Raw genomic sequence first — 18,195 nt, 5'->3', positions numbered from 1 at the left:
AATCCCTTTTGCAATTATGTTAGCACAGCTGAAAACTGTTGTGCTGATTAAAGAAGCAATAAAACTGGCCTTCTTGAGACTAGTTGAGTATTGTGGGTTCGATTACAGGCTCAAAATGGCCAGAAACTCATCAGTCTATTCTTGTTCTGAGAAATGAAGGCTATTCCATGCGAGAAATTGCCAAGAAACTGAAGATCTCGTACAACGCTGTGTACTACTCCCTTCACAGAACAGCGCAAACTGGCTCTAACCAGAATAGAAAGAGGAGTGAGAGGCCCCGGTGCACAACTGAGCAAGATGACAAATACATTAGAGTGTCTAGTTTGAGAAACAGATGCCTCACAGGTCCTCAACTGGCAGCTTCATTAAATAGTACCCGCAAAACACCAGTCTCAACGTCAACAGTGAAGAGGCGACTCCGGGATGCTGACCTTCTAGGCAGAGTTGCAAAGAAAAAGCCATATCTCAGACTGGCCAATAAAAATAAAATATTAAGATGGGCAAAAGAACACAGACACTGGACAGAGGAAGATTGGAAAAAAGTGTTATGGACAGACGAATCGAAGTTTGAGGTGTTCGGATCACAAAGAATAACATTTGTGAGACGCAGACCAAATTAAAAGATGCTGGAGGAGTGCTTGATGCCATCTGTCAAGCATGGTGGAGGCAATGTGATGGTCAGGGGGTGCTTTGGTGGTGGTAAAGTGGGAGATTTGTACAGGGTAAAAGGGATCTTGAAGAAGGAAGGATATCACTCCATTTTGCAACGCCATGCAATACCCTGTGGACAGCACTTGATTGGAGCCAATTTCCTCCTACAGCAGGACAATGACCCAAAGCACAGCTCCAAACTATGCAAGAACTATTTAGGGAAGAAGCAGTCAGCTGGTATTCTGTCTATAATGGAGTGGCCAGCACAGTCACCGGATCGCAACCCTATTGAGCTGTTGTGGGAGCAGCTTGACCGTATGGTACGTAAGAAGTGCCCATCAAGCCAATCCAACTTGTGGGAGGTGCTTCAGGAAGCATGGGGTGAAATCTCTTCAGATTACCTCAACAAATTGACAACTAGAATGCCAAAGGTCTGCAGGGCTGTAATTGCTGTAAATGGAGGATTCTTTGACGAAAGCAAAGTTTGAAGGACACAATTATTATTTCAATTAAAAATCATTATTTCTAACCTTGTCAATGACTGCATTTCCTATTCATTTTGCTATATTTCCTATTCAAACTAATTTCATGTATGTTTTCATGGAAAACAAGGACATTTCTAAGTGACCCCAAACTTTGAACGGTAGTGTAAATATATTTAAATTTGTATCAACATGCCCACGTGATCAGACAAAATTTCAAGGGCAAAAGGAGGCTCATAATAATTTGGGGGGTGCTTATATGTGTAATGAAATGTATTTCTTGCATATGCTGCTGAGATACCCGCAGGGAGTGGGGTCATGGCCTGGGTCACCATTGTCTGCCCCTGGAGCAATTACGGTTAAGTGCCTTGCTCAAGGGAAGAGACACATTTTTCACCTTGTCGGCTCCAGTATTCGAACCAGCGACCTTTTGGTTACTGGCCCAACACTCTAACCTTGAGGATACCAGCCGCCGAGGGAAATAAGTTATTTTCATGAAGTAAACACACACAGTGATTTATTAGACATAGAGTGATATTTTAAAGACTGCATGGGGGATTTAAGAGGTTGATCCACATCATAAATAGAACATGTCTGAGATGAGCATTATCTGGCTCTTGACCCACACACACTCATATCCCTTTCTACCTGACAGTTACTGCAGTAAAGTAAAGTCAATCAAATGACACCATCCTCAACACTTCTTTCCAGGATAGTATTTCACCTCTAAACTTGGCAGAGCAGACAGGCAGAAGTGATGGAATGAAAATCAGATTTGATGTTAGAGCAACTCAGCACAGTAAAAGGTCACTAGGCTATAATTATAAGAACCCCCTGGAAATGTTATTTATCTGAACCCCTCATAGATCATTAAAATCATAACAATACATAAAACAAACTGTGAGAAAACGCTGTCTCAATTTCAGTTCGGTTGCATAAAGCACATAGAATACGATCATTTTGAAACATTCAACACTATTTTCTGGGTCTCCATACATACTGTACAGAACAAATAACGCTCCTGCTCTTTCATGCAACTCATAACATGCACCCTTGACCTCTCTCCTTAGGTTTTCAGTCCAAGCTTATTTTCATTTGCTATGTATAGTTTTTCCCCCATCTCTCTCACTCGTTGTTGGACCAAGGCGGATGGAGGATGGCAGCAGTTTGGATAGCAGCTAGCTAACAGGTTGCGGCAGTGCATCAAAGTCCAAACCTCCCAAAGTGCAGTCATTTGAACCCAGCCACCTGTTGCAGTTAATTGCCCTGCTTAATATACTGGAGAGATCCCATTCCACATTCTCACCATGGAATGCAAATTGTTGGTGCTAAATGATTAAGGGAGGGAGGGGGGCGAAGAGGGGGGACACTCATACAGGTCAATACTAGACCCATTTTAATCGAGTGTGGCCCCTGAGTGTGTGTCCTTCTCCCTCACAGTATCCTGAGCCATTACACACTGAGGGTCAGTATGTACACTGGGGCCTCACTCTAGTCCAGTCTGTTTGCATGCATCCAAGGTTCTCCATATTTATTGTGAGTTTGCAGGTCTTTCAAAACGACAGGAACAAAGTCACAAGGCTCCAGTCCAGATGGACATGATTTGATCGATCCAAAACGTGTAAAAACCTACAGACCACTGCAAACACTAAGTCTGTTCCCCACACAGGAACCTTTCAGTGACCCAACACCCTCAGACCATCTGACCTTCTCATTCAGCCTAGCACATGGTGGTACTTTGTTGCTCAGTTGGTAGAGCATGGCGCTTGTAACGCCAGGGTAGTGGGTTCGATTCCCGCGACCACCCATATGTAAAATGTATACACGCATTACTGTAAGTCGCTTTGGATAAAAGTGTCTGCTAAATGGCATATATTGAATATATTGTAGATGAGTCTGACAGATGTGTGTGAGTGGTCCATGGTCTTACCTGGGCGATGTTCTTGTTGATCAGGTAGACTCCGTATTCAAACTGAAAACGCTCTCCTCGAGGGTAAAGGGGGAATCTGTGAGAGAAGAAGAGGAACAGGAGGGGAAGAGAGGTGATGATGAGTGTACAGTACTGGAGTAGGTGGTTCACATGGGTTAGTCTGTGGATAACAGCGGAGAGAAGAAGAGGAACAGAGGAGGGGAAGAGAGGTGATGATGAGTGTACAGTACTGGAGGTGGTGGTTCACATGGGTTAGTCTGTGGATAACAGCGGAGAGAAACCTAACCCTGACAGATTGAGGAGTTGAGAGCGCAGAGGCCCTCCTCTCTAACATCAAAACAATTCCTGGGCTCTTCAGAGAGACATGGGACTCTACTACAGTAATAACAGTACCACAGTTAGTGTTGCAAAGGAAGGGTATATTACTGGAAACTCTGAAAGTTTACCAGTAAACTACCAGAATTTTCGTAACTTTCAAGGATTTAATTTAATTGATTGCAAGAAATCTAGTGGCCCTTTTGGGTACTTCAGATTATTACAGGTGTCTGTAAGTATCTCTGGCCCTCTGTATGGCCTTATCACATGTACAATTTATTAAATATTCAATAATTGACCGTGTCAAACACATTTCACTGCACCTATCCGGTGTATGTGACAATAAAACATAGTTTTTCTTTTCTTTTTTACTATGTCAATATGTCTTTGTTGTAAATATATTGCCGCCAAACTGGTGGCGGTTATGAAAAAAGTTAATAGTTGGAAGAGTTGCAGAGTTAATTGAAAATAATGCCATTGTTGATAAGATGCTTTTTCATTAATTATGCAATTTTCTCTTGAACCATATGGTCTATCCAACAGAAACTCATGGACAATATAGACACATGTATAAAAAATGTATACTATATATATGAAGTATAAATAAATACCAAGTATAAATACCAAAGTTACCATAGATTACCTGTATTCTGGTAACTTTGGTAAATTACCGGTAGTTTTGCAACCCTAACTACAGTAAATACAGTAATAACCAGACTTCTATATGAGGGTATTAGCAAAATAGGAGTGCAATTTAACACATATCTCAGTTGTATAACATATTTACATCGCCTGATTAAAAATGGCTAGAATAAACCATGTTGTGCTTGAAATGAGTTTTTCATTCCTTGTTGATTTAACGTTGAGAGATTCACCAACTACACTTCTGAGTGTTGTGACGTACAGTGGGGAAAAAAAGTATTTAGTCAGCCACCAATTGTGCAATTTCTCCCACTTAAAAAGATGAGAGAGGCCTGTAATTTTCATCATAGGTACACGTCAACTATGACAGACAAAATGAGATTTTTTTTCTCCAGAAAATCACATTGTAGGATTTTTTATGAATTTATTTGCAAATTATGGTGGAAAATAAGTATTTGGTCAATAACAAAAGTTTCTCAATACATTGTTATATACCCTTTGTTGGCAATGACACAGGTCAAACGTTTTCTGTAAGTCTTCACAAGGTTTTCACACACTGTTGCTGGTATTTTGGCCCATTCCTCCATGCAGATCTCCTCTAGAGCAGTGATGTTTTGGGGCTGTCGCTGGGCAACACAGACTTTCAACTCCCTCCAAAGATTTTCTATGGGGTTGAGATCTGGAGACTGGCTAGGCCACTCCAGGACCTTGAAATGCTTCTTACGAAGCCACTCCTTCGTTGCCCGGGCGGTGTGTTTGGGATCATTGTCATGCTGAAAGACCCAGCCACGTTTCATCTTCAATGCCCTTGCTGATGGAAGGAGGTTTTCACTCAAAATCTCACGATACATGGCCCCATTCATTCTTTCCTTTACACGGATCAGTCGTCCTGGTCCCTTTGCAGAAAAACAGCCCCAAAGCATGATGTTTCCACCCCCATGCTTCACAGTAGGTATGGTGTTCTTTGGATGCAACTCAGCATTCTTTGTCCTCCAAACACGACGAGTTGAGTTTTTACCCAAAAGTTATATTTTGGTTTCATCTGACCATATGACATTCTCCCAATCCTCTTCTGGATCATCCAAATGCACTCTAGCAAACTTCAGACGGGCCTGGACATGTACTGGCTTAAGCAGGGGGACATGTCTGGCACTGCAGGATTTGAGTCCCTGGCAGCGTAGTGTGTTACTGATGGTAGGCTTTGTTACTTTGGTCCCAGCTCTCTGCAGGTCATTCACTAGGTCCCCCCGTGTGGTTCTGGGATTTTTGCTCACCGTTCTTGTGATCATTTTGACCCCACAGGGTGAGATCTTGCGTGGAGCCCCAGATCGAGGGAGATTATCAGTGGTCTTGTATGTCTTCCATTTCCTAATAATTGCTCCCACAGTTGACTTCTTCAAACCAAGCTGCTTACCTATTGCATATTCAGTCTTCCCAGCCTGGTGCAGGTCTACAATTTTGTTTCTGGTGTCCTTTGACAGCTCTTTGGTCTTGGCCATAGTGGAGTTTGGAGTGTGACTGTTTGAGGTTGTGGACAGGTGTCTTTTATACTGATAACAAGTTCAAACAGGTGCCATTAATACAGGTAACGAGTGGAGGACAGAGGAGCCTCTTAAAGAAGAAGTTACAGGTCTGTGAGAGCCAGAAATCTTGCTTGTTTGTAGGTGACCAAATACTTATTTTCCACCATAATTTGCAAATAAATTCATAAAAAATCCTACAATGCAATTTTCTGGATTTTTTTTCTCAATTTGTCTGTCATAGTTGACGTGTACCTATGATGAAAATTACAGGCCTCTCTCATCTTTTTAAGTGGGAGAACTTGCACAATTGGTGGCTGACTAAATACTTTTTTTCCCCACTGTAAATTCCTTCCCTGTTGACACAGTCCAGGTATTACTGTAGTGTAGTCTGTAGCTGTGTGGGTTTGATGGATAAAATACCTTAGCAGAAGCTGAGTGAGTGAAGCTAGAGCTGCCTGGTCTGAGTCTATGCCTCCAGGGCACCGTCTTACTCTGCTCGCTCACACACACACGTCCCATTTACACATCAGTACTAGGGCAAGCTTCACAAACACCCCCTCCCCACACACACAGCCCTGCTTGAGTTAACCGTGTACTACTACTGACTTCTCCTCCGCTGTCAGGTTCAGCGGTCAGTCAGGTCAGGAGGTGCGAGTGAACATCCGGCCCTTCTCCCCCTTCCCTACCCTCCTCCTCCTCCTCCTCCATATCTCATTCCTGTCAGGTGACATGGCTGAGCCCCCTGAAGCCAGGACATGTTCTACTGGTAATCCTGTGTTAGAAGAGACATGACCTATTCCCGCTAACTGACCCCCAGGTGCCAGGGGCCCAGGGCTGAGGAGCGAGGGGCCCAGGGCAAGAGTCGGGAAGGCCCCCTTATCACACCACTGGTAGTGTACATCACTGATACAGGGCAAGGTGCATGAGGCACTGACTGTAGCCCCAACTGATATAGCCTAGCTACTGCAGCTCTGTTCTCTCTAATGCCCGATGTCCACCAGATGCATGTGTTTTGTTTTGCCGGATGTCTAGTCCACATTTTCCGTACTTGATGCACATGTCCTTCGCTGTTCAACTAGCTAAAAGCTAGCTGCAGTCTGCGTATGTTCTTCCGTTTGTACCACCGCATGGTAAAGCAACGCACGAGTTGAAAATATTGAACGCATGCTGTACACAGAACGCACCGCAGCCTAGTGTGGCACCCCCAACGTAGCGTTGCGGACTGCACCATTAACAATGAATTACTTCCGCCGGAACGCAAAGAGTTTGATGCATCTGGTGGACATGAGGTATAATGCTTTAATGCTTTAGTGCAGACTGTAGTGCAGTCCTCCTCCTCGGCCCAATCCATACACACAATTCATTCAGTTTCTTGTGAGGTGCATTACATAGAAACTCTTTACCAAATAAAGTAGACAAATAACACGGTTGGTTTCACAGACAGAGAGAAACACTATAGGCCACACAGCCTGAGACACTTGTTTCACTCCTACATACCCTGCCTAGTCAAACCCCAGAGGAAGCAGCATGCCAGAGGTCATATCTCATGACCAGGAAATAACTAACAGAGGGAGAAATAACACATCAAACACACACACTCTCATAGCAGGCATTCCAACAATCACTTTCTGCCGACAACATATGATTATTTTGCTGGTGAGGGGGAAATCTGAGAGAGCGAGAGAGAGAGTGAGAGAGGCTGACACACACATAAGCACACATATAGAAAAGCAAAGGAACACATGAAGATACATACACGTGCACACACACGTGCACACACACGTGCGCGCACGCGGTTTGCCGTCACGGTGAGGTGATTAATGAGTGCTGTCCAGTGCGTCTGAAATCACACTGAAGGGACTCCGGTTCACCAAACACCAGGAATTCCTCCCGGGAACGTCCAGTAAAGTTAAATATATTATTACACACCAGCAGGAGGGAGGGGAAGAGGAAGTCAGGGGTCCCAAAGAGATGGGGGGGGGGGGGGAAGAGAGGGGACAGGAGGGGGAGAGAGAGAGAGGGAGGATAGGGAGTGAGAGAGGAGAATAGAGGGAGAGCAGTTAGAGAAGAGACAGAGAGAGAAAATAAAAGAGAGACAGGTGAGAGGGACTGACAGAGAGAGGGAAGGAAGGAGAGAGACGGAAAGAGAGAAAAGAGGGGGAGTTGGAATGGAAAGCAGTCATTTTTACCACTGGGCCGGCCGGCCGGTCTTCTCTTGGCGTCTGTACTGAAATGATCTGTTACACAAGCGGGATGAAGTGGATTACAATCTGCCTTGGAGCAGCGCTCAGGCCCACAGGAGCCATCCATCCATCCACAGACCAGAGCCAGAACCCAGAATACATACATACACTTGTTGCTCTCCTTTCTGGGTTAAATTATTATCCCTTTCTCGTCAGACAAACACACACAGATAGACATGCACACACACCCATATACAAATGTATGCACACACACACACACACACCACAGATTCCTTTCCTCACCTTCATTAAAATAGATGTACTTCTATTACTACCATGTCCCGACCCTCTCCCACATCCCTTCTCTGGCAGCTCTGTTGAACGGCCATCTCTTTACACTCACATGGCAAACTAAATATGACACTGACAGGCACCATGATCAACACTGTCATCCACACTGACATCTACTTAATGTGAACAACCTGGACTGTCAAGGAGAATAAAATAGAAACAACAACCAGCGGAGAAATAGAAAAGTAAAATCTGTCAATGTTTATGTTGTCCCCACAGAAAAATCCCTCCCTATCTCACACGCCAATCTGTGTGGAGGACCTGTAGTGTCTAAGCTGAGCTGTCTGCGTGCCGTGCGGACGGCCGGGTAAAGGAGATCTGTAATTAGTAAGGAGAGAGGTGTGGGGAACTCTCTGTACGTCCTAAAAGCAGCTTCTAACAGAAAGCCCCTTCACTGGATGGGGTTAGAGTAATTACACAGCCCTCGGTTTCATTAGCCCACCAGGCCTTTACCTCACAGACAACCCTAAAATACGATAGCAGGACGGGACCCTCGTAATTTTTTAAAAAATAAATACATGAAAAAATACTCTGAAGTGCAGGGGAAGCCCGTGCCACTTCCTCTCTTTTATGTACTATATGTATGCATATATATACAATACCAGTAAAAAGTTTGGACACACCTACTCATTCCAGGGTTTTTCTTTATTTTTACTATTGTCTACATTGTAGAATAATAGTGAAGACATCAAAACTATGAAATAACACATATGGAATCATGTAGTAACCAAAAGTGACAAATAAATCAAAATATATTTTATATTTGAGATTCTTCAAATAGCCACCCTTTGACTTGATGACAGCTTTGCACACTCTTGGCATTCTCTCAACCAGCTACACCTGCAATGCTTTTCCAACAGTCTTGAAGGAGTTCCCACATATGCTGAGCACTTGTTGCTGCTTTTCCTTCACTCTGCGGTCCGACTCATCCCAAACCATCTCAATTTGGTTGAGGTCGGGAGATTGTGGAGACCAGGTCATCTGATGCAGCACTCCATCACTCTCCTTCTTTGTAAAATAGCCCTTACACAGCCTAGAGGTGTGTTGGGTCATTGTCCTGTTGAAAAACAAATGATTGTCCCACTAAGCCCAAACCAGATGGGATGGCGTATTGCTGCAGAACGCTGTGGTAGCCATGCTGGTTAAGTGTGCCTTGACTTCTAAATAAATCACAGACAGTGTCACCAGCAAAGCACACCCACACCACAACACCTCCTCCTCCATGCTTTACGGTGGGAACAACACATGCAGAGATCATCCGTTCACAAAGACACGGCGGTTGGAACCAAAAATCTCAAATTTGGACTCCAGACCAAAGGACAAATTTCCACCGGTCTAGTGTCCATTGCTCATGTTTCTTGGCCCAAGAAGGTCTCTTCTTCTTATTGGTGTCCTTTAGTAGTGGTTTCTTTGCAGCAATTCGACCATGAAGGCCTGATTCACACAGTCCCCTCTGAACAGTTGATGTTGAGATGTGTCTGTTACTTGAACTCTGTGAAGCATTTATTTTGGGCTGCAATTTCTGAGGCTGGTAACTCTAATGAACTTATCCTCTGCAGCAGAGGTAACTCTGGGCCTTCCATTCCTGTGGCTGTCCTCATGAGAGCCAGTTTCATCATAGCGCTTGATGGTTTTTGCGGCTGCACTTGAAGAAAGTGAAGTTCTTGAAATTTTCCGGATTGACTGACCTTCATGTCTTAAAGTAATGATGGACTGTTGTTTCTCTTTGCTTATTTGAGCTGCCATAATATGGACTTGGTCTTTTACCAAAGAGGGCTATCTTCTGTATATCCCCCCCTACCTTGTCACAACATAACTGATTGGCTCAAACACATTAAGAAGGAAAGAAATTCCACAAATTAACTTTTAAGAAGGCAAACCTGTTAATTGAAATGCATTCCAGGTGACTGGTTGAGAGAAAGCTGGTTGAGAGAATGCCAAGAGTGTGCAAAGCTGTCATCAAGGCAAAGGGTGGCTATTTGAAGAATCTCAAATATAAAATATATTTTGATTTGTTTAACACTTTTTTGGTTACTACATGATTCCATGTGTTATTTCATAGTTTTGATGTCTTCACTATTATTCTACAATGTAGAAAATTGTAAAACTAAAGAAAAACCCTTGAATGAGCAGGTGTGTCCAAACTTTTTACTGGTAGTGTGTATATATATATATATATATATATGGGGATTGGAAATGATGCAGACAATTACATTGATGGAAGCCACAATCTATCTGCAATATTAAAGCTGATCTACCCCCTAAAAAAATGTATACAAAAATAATTAACAGAGTTGGGTAGGTTACTTCCTAAATTTAATTCGTTAGATTTACTAGTTACCTGTCAAAATTGTAATCAGTAACGTAACTTTTGGATTACCCAAACTCACTAGCATAATGTGATTACTTTCAGTAACCTTTGAACTACTTTCCCCTTAACACTAGAAAAGCCTGGCCTCTTTGTACCTCCCTTCAGGCCAATGAGGAGTCATCTTGACTCAACATTCTAACAGTCTAATAAATAGATTTAAATGTATGCTATCGGAATACACCAAATGTGCAAAACAACAGTTCTGGTTCACATAGTGAAGTTGGGAGTTAGCTAAGTGTAAGTAATGGTTACGAGTGGCTAACGCGGCCGGCTCGAAGAAAAAAAACGGAAAGAAATTTCCCCAGAAGTTCCCTAGAATGTCTTTAATGTGCAATTTCAAACGCACCAGGAACATAAATGATGTGAGGCCTGCTTTTTTTAAAACACCTGCTGCCTCGCAACTGTCACGGCTAATGGCACCGGTTACTATATAAATCACAGCAAGCTGTAATTTCCAGTATCAGAGAAATTATTACATTGAGCATATGTCAGTGAATGCTATTTTAATGACTGCTTCACTACTCCACTTACAGCTCAGGTAACGGACCATCTTGGAGCGAACGCACTGCTGTAAAAATGTCTCCCTCCCTCCCTCTTTCTCCCTTCCTCGACTCGGTACTGGTACCCCGTGTATGTAGCCAAGTTATCTTACTCATTGTGTATTTATTATTACTTTTCTATTATTTCTCTATTTTCTCTCTCTCTGCATTGTTGGGAAGGTCCCGTAAGTAAGTATTTCACCATTAGTCTACACCTGTTGTTTACGAAGCATGTGACAAATAAAATTAGATTTGATTCTCTCCCTTCCTCCCCCCCTCTCTCCCTCCCTCTCTCACTCTCTCTCTCTCCCCTCTCGCTCGCTCCCTCCCTCATATTCTTTTAATTAGAACCAGAGAGCTAGATCCAGAGGACAAGATCTAAGCAGGTTTCTCTATGGGGATAGCTAGATGCTCTCTCTCCTTCCGCAGAAGTGCCTCTTTATTTATCACGGGGAATCTAAACTTCCTCCCAGATGCTGACCTGAAGTGAAACGGACACATAGAACGGGTATTTCGAATGTGTTCCCAATCTTGTGGCAGGGCGTCACAGGCCATTTACAGCTGACTACTCCCATGAGTCTTAATGTGAGAGAGAGGAGAGAGAGAGGGGGGGGGGGGGGGAGCACTGACTTTGCTGATAACTTCTTTATTGAGGAAAAATGTACTTACTACGACTGTGATATGTGGTTGTTAAGATGAATGCACTAACTGTAAGTCGCTCTGGATAAGAGCGTCTGCTAAATGACTAAAACGTAAAATGTAAATGTAGAGCGAGACCCGGCCGCTATTGGCATTAACACAATAGTCAGGCCAACGGTTACCCATCAATGAAAAAGCAGTGTAAAATATAATATGCAGATGAACCGAGCCAACTAAGCCATTACTTTGAGTGAACGATCATAGCTATAACTTTGAAAGGCTTTCAACTAAGGCAGATGTTTTTTTTGATTAACGTTTTTAAATGAAAAATACAAATTTGTTAAATGGTTGTGAAATGGGCTAAAAATAGAAGGGAATGCATCCTATGGGCTGAGGCATTGACAGAGTGATGGTGGAGTAGAGTATAGGCTGGCTGGGTGGGTGCCTGAGGCATCAGGGCATTGGACCACTGAGGATGGGAAGCAGCCTGGTCTCACTGGCCCAATCAGCCCATCTTCTCTGGATTACAGGAAGGTTTTACAGGGTAGCATGGCCAGTCAACCACTTATACAGTCAACCACTTATACAACTGACCCGTCTGGCACACCAGAGAATCCTTCCCTTTCCCCTGGGCCATCCAAAAATCACTAACCCTTTACAGTATTTCCCATTTTAATGTACTATATCTTTGAGGGAGTAAAAAAGTGTGAGAAAGTATTTGCATGATTGGGTGTGTGTTGTGTGAAAGGCTGCCTGTCTCTAGTCTGTGTCCTGTCATTGAGCAACTATTCTACCCCCTCCCTCCTCTCTCTCCCCTCTCCTGTGCCTGCTATGTGAAACTGAGGGGGGTGAAGCCACCCCTTCCCCTGGTCCCACATGGTCCATGTTAAGGGATGTGAAAGCATTGAAACCCCGTAACAATAACCTTCTTCCTTTGAGCTGCAGGTCCTGCCGAGCCGAGGCCCTCTCTTAGCCTCCCTCCCTCCATTCACTGGCAGTCATACTTCCACCCCCAGCCGCACTACACTATACTTGAGCCACGCATTGATGTGTCAATCCCTTCTTAGGCATTTTTTTTCTTCAGCCTTCACTTTCATAACGCAACTCAAGACAAAAAAATTGATTCCCTCTTAATACTCCTAGTAAAAAGGCTGTATGAGGCAGCGCTTAGATTTTTAACGGCCGGGCTCTGGTCTCAATCATACAGTCCACAGTCAGTGGACATCTGGATCGCATCTCCCCGTTCTCCTCCATGCAATCAGACACACTAGAGCTATGGAGCTGATGCTGGGCTCTCCCTGCTGCTGCTCTCCACAATGTGGGTGCAACATGTCGTTATAGCACATTGCATTCTGAGAATGTTTTTAGGGGGGTGAAAGCTTCCGAGATTCCAAATAATGGTGCGTTCAAGGTAGGCCTAGTGCCAACAAACAGGCAGAGTGGAGTCATCGCCGTTCACCACCTTTCCCTACAAACTCCTTCCAGTCCCCAAGCGGCCCCATTCATTCATTCATTCCACACTGACTGAGAGGTCTCTAGAGGGCACTCCAGTTCAGCTGTACATAGGTCTGCCTGCTCTTGCTGTGGCAAAATGGCCGCCTACATAAAAGCCAAGGTGGTCATTATCTGAGACCGCAGGTCCACCGCGACGTGGAGTGGAATATAACAGTAATGCCCTCGCTCTACAGGTCAGACACATTTATAAACGGCTGGCACAGTCAGGAGAACCTAAATGGTTGTTAGACTCCAATTAACAAGCACACAAAAAAAGGCTAAACCTATTACTCCAGGGATAGGAAAAAAAAATATTATATATATATATATATATATATATATATATATATATATATGATGAACTGTAGGTGGTGCTAAAGAAACGTGAGGAATTTTCACACTACATTTTTAACTAGACTGGCAGGGTGCGATGTGAGATCCACCACACACCACATGTTTGGCCTCCACAGAGGAATCAGTCACACCCCAGCTCCACAGTGGGGACACTCCGCTCCATTTAGCAGGGAACAAGCTGTGCTGAGACGTCACTAGCATCTGGAACCTGGAATACACCACTCAAATACACAGAGAGAGAAGAACGTCACACACCACACCACAAGGGCCAACTGGGGACCAGAGATGCACAGTGAGTGGTGGACCAGTAACATTTCCCAGGCCCCTCCAGCAGCATGGCCGGTGTGCTGTCTGCCTGCCTGCTCCTCCATCATTATCACAAGAGAGGGTTTCTATACGCGTGCCTTCTGCAATGATCGATCGCAACCCCACCTGCTAATTCTGCCACGCTTTAAAGGTACCGCTCAGGTACCACCTCACTTATCTCCATTCACTGCCCTTTTCCGAGACTTTAATCACTATTTTTGTACACTCAGAGCCTCAGACGGGTTGCTTTCCATCTTCCCACACGTCGTTTGGCCCCGTGTGTAGGGCCCTCTGGGACTGGGAGGCTCGTAAACGTGGGGAGGGGAGGTGGAGGTAGGGGGGTGAAAGGTCAAAGTGAAAGGAGCGTTTGGCCCTGCTCAGGGACACCCGAGGGTGGTGTGGTGGGGCTGTGAGGCCGGGCTGGGTCCTCCACCCCTCCTCTGGTTTATTTTCTCTGATGGGCTTGGTGTAAATATCCTTCTTTAAAGCCCTGGGAATGGGAATGCGTACAGTGCAGTCAGTCCCTCCACAGAGGTAGAGGTGGTGGGAGAGTAGAGCTGGATGGAGAGCGGGGGAGGAGAGACCCCCGGTGAGCCCCTCCAGCTGCCATGATGACATCACTCAGAGGAGAAGAAGAAGAGATGGGCCGCTGGGCGGCTGCCAGCTGTAGTGGTCTCTGATACTGCCTCGCACTCTCACCATCTGCCTGTTTATGTTTAATGGTTTGAATGTATGACATATGGATGCGTGTGTGGAGGAATGTATGTATTTGTTTACATGACTTCCCCTGTGTCTGACTAACACAATGATGGGCAGCATCCATATGTGTGTGTGAGAAAGTTTGAGAGAAAGCGAGAGAGTTAAATACACTAGGAACATCTCACCCTTCCAGGGTTATACAGTTTAAGCCCAGAACAGCCAACAGAGTTAAATGAGGCATTGGTCAGGGCTTACTGGGTTTCTGAGGGACTAATTGGGGTCCAAGGGGCTGGCTGCCTGTCTAGGGACCTGTTAGTTACTATGAGTTAATAAAGGGGTCTGGGGTCTGGCTGCCTGTCTAGGGACCTGTTAGTTACTATGAGTTAATAAAGGGGTCTGGGGTCTGGCCCTTCTCTCTTTCTTATTCATTCATTGAGTATAACGAGGCTGCATGCATTAGCTTTTCAAAGGCCAGTCTGCCTGCTACCCCGTCAAAACACACTGCCACTCTCTACCCGTCTCACTCTGGCCATTAACGACCACTAACACAGGACTCACAGCTGCTCCTTATACAGTAGGCCTCGTAAGGGGAACACCACACATCGTATAATATTGTGTTTCTATGGAACGCTGGCGATCTCCATCTGCTACAAGCAAAGAATAACACTCAATGGAATATGATGGGGGGAAACAAAGTATTTTGTTGACATGAACAGGTGAGAGCCTTCCTGCCACGGTGGAGAGACTAGAGGCAGTTTAATGTGAGCAAGCTGTGCAGAACCAGAGATCACAGGTTACAACTGTACTGTATGTAGCGTGGCAAGACGCAATCCAGACAGACCTTTTCATTTCTTAGCAGTTGGCACTTACATTTATTTTTAATCAATCTAGCACCAAAGGGATCAAATACGCCCACATCCATATCATGCCCATCACTAGTGTCTGATTATACTTATTTTCAAAGCGTCTTTGGGTTTTTGAAAATCCTATCAATTATTAATTTTGATAACCATTCTTTATTTTTCCTGGTCGAGGGGGTGTCTTGCCTGGCTGTGCACGGAATGTACAGGAATATACAGGAATGTACGATTGCATACCTGGGAGCATATGTGTGCATTCCCAAACATGCAATTATGAAAAGGCAACAGGAGTTTTTCTGGAAGCTTGATGCATAGTTACCGGATCCAAACAGATACAAATAATAATTTTTATAAAGTGTCCTTACACTGTAATTGTGGTGCCCGGTACACTTTAAAATGGATTTAAACAAGCAGGCTGGTACAGCCCAGAGGCGAGGCCCCAAGAGTGTTATCCTCTCCTTGTGTCCATGGCAACAATATTATCCGACATATCCGTACATCTTAAATACCTCTCTCCATTCAGGTAAATCTGTCTAAATACAGTGTGGATAGAACAGTGCCTAGGTTAGCCCCCAGGGTACAAAATAATACTGTCTACTACACAGGCCAGGGTAGGTAAAACACACTGGCTGCTTTACAGGAATTTCCAACAATGTGCTTCGTCATTATGAAAAATAATGCTGTCTACTGTCTGGGGTTTTATATGAATTGACAAAATAACTTTAAAAAGCAGTGGTTATGGCATGGTAAAGAGGTGGACTGTAAAAAAAAGACCTGTGAGTGAACCTCACAAGATCTGATATGCTGCATAACAGTGGGCTTAACCTGTCCAAACAGATCTTGATTGGAGGAAGGGATGGGTTGTTGTGTGACAGGTCACATGCATCCCCTCTGATCCTTACTTTCATGGGTGACTAGGAATCATCGGCACAAACTAACTACAGTACAGTAAACTAGAGAACACACACACACGTTGTCCTTATTTGGCTCTTCTTATGACCAGGATCACCATGAGCTCTCCAGTCGTTGAACTTTAGAGTTTCTCTACTCTACCGCAAAATCGTTGGGTACTAGGAATCCTTCGCATCCATCACCTGGTTACAGTACACTTAGCTAATGTCATTATTTGGCCCCTGTAAGCCCTTTCTTATGACCAGGATCACGGTATATCATCTCCCCAGGTATATTATTATTATCATCATTATATAACGGAGTTTAACTCTATTGGACCACAAAATGGTAGGGCATGACATAGTCATGATAGTGCAGCAGTACTGAGGTGGTGGATAATCATCACAAAGGAAATTCAACCTGTTTTATAATCATATACAGTAACAATTAAAACATTTGTATCTACCAAAAAAAGAAGACAAATAAAATAAACAGAGTACAGGGTCCTTACTCTCTCTCCTTCTCACTGAGCTTGTCTGTGATGGTGTCCTTGATGGAGGAGCGGGAGCCTTTGTGGATGACAGGATACCTGAGAGGGATCTGCAGGAAGCAGCTGATCATCAGCACCAAGTGGGCCGTGTAACCCAGGGCAACCGCAACGCTCCCATCATCCTTCGCTGCAGGACAAAACACAACACATAGGTCAGTCAGTCTCTGTTGGACAGGTTTACTGTGAAATAGTCTCAGAGGTTTTATACAGTATGAAACATTGTTGAATGGATCTGATATGAAATGCCATGCCTGTTAATCACTTCAATGGCTTTGTTTTAATGGGCTATTACTCCAATACATTTTAATGCTACGACTAGAAACTAAAGTTGGTCAAAATGGCAATAACAAGCTAAGCAGTCTCAGTGTTTCATAATTTTTTCAATGCTTCATGAAGCTCCACTTGAAAGGAAGTGGTCAGCAACGCTCTGACTGCAATACTAATGTATTTCATACGTGTTTCATATAAATTCATTACATTGAAATGAAAGATCAAATCGTAACGTGGTAATATAATTGGTACGTGGTAATATAATAGACATCACAAACTGGAAAACACTTTGGTAACCAAGTAATCACATGGATGAAAAGCAGTCACATTTATGTGGGCAAAGTGTTTTGAAAATGATACAGTGTGTGTTTTTGGCGACGCAACACGCAGGAAAACTTCAACTGCTGTAGAATACCTAATTTACTTAAAAATACCTAATTTATTTCAGAAATGTGCGTGAAAAGCAAAAGCATCACGTAAAACTATCCCTGCGGGGCTTAATTACATTTTAGGGGAAAATTAGATGGTTACGGTTTCATTAACATTTCTGACTAGAAAACAGGCCCACCACCTCGCTGAAGTAAAGGAACTGCTTTCTTTGACAGCACATTAAGTTGTTTCAAGTTCTCAACTGCCGAGCAACAGGACATTGCTCCAGGCGAAGCGCTTATGCTTTCCAAATCCCCAAATCATAGTGCTTTTGTCTTAATACTTTGGAATAACAGACCGCGGCCTCCGTGAATCGTAGACTAGGAGCGCTTTGGTGTATAACTAGAAGACCCTGAATTATATAATTCTTGTGTCTGCACCTCTGACACCAGCAGAGGCCATGAAGCTGACTACCTTTTAGAATGCCAATACGTTCCATAAAACTAGTTCTATCCAACAGGAATGTCAGATAAAGGAATCATAAGTCTAACTGAAATGTACTGGGGCAACTGGAGAACCTTTTAAATCCAAAGTCAGGTAGCCTCAGATGAGGGCTTAGTTACCTCCGAGAGAGAGAAAGCACTGGGGGCCTTGTTTCCACCCCATGACCCCCTTCTTCTTAGCAGAATGTCCCCTCTACCCTCACCTTCTCCAGCCTCCCCTCCCTTCTCCTCTACCGTCTCCTCCAGTATCTCATCCAACCTATCCCCTCTCTT

The 18,195-nt window shown here is 44.0% G+C and overlaps 1 protein-coding gene across 1 annotated transcript in view; it reads right to left on the bottom strand.

Moving 5' to 3' along the window:
• LOC311135612 (UV radiation resistance-associated gene protein-like) overlaps nt 1-18,195 on the bottom strand; it is a 152,957-nt gene that overhangs the window by 61,100 nt on the left and 73,662 nt on the right. The window contains exons 12-13 of the mRNA XM_084169625.1: nt 16,742-16,907; nt 3,064-3,139 (exon numbers count right to left, since the gene is read on the bottom strand). Of these exons, the coding sequence (XP_084025751.1) occupies nt 3,064-3,139; nt 16,742-16,907 (242 nt within the window). The remainder of the gene's footprint in view (nt 1-3,063; nt 3,140-16,741; nt 16,908-18,195) is intronic.

This window comes from Coregonus lavaretus (assembly GCF_964263955.1).
Source record: "Coregonus lavaretus genome assembly, chromosome: 10".
Taxonomy (NCBI): domain Eukaryota; kingdom Metazoa; phylum Chordata; class Actinopteri; order Salmoniformes; family Salmonidae; genus Coregonus; species Coregonus lavaretus.
Note: the sequence above shows the minus strand (reverse complement) of the source record. Positions and strands in the feature narration are given on the sequence as shown.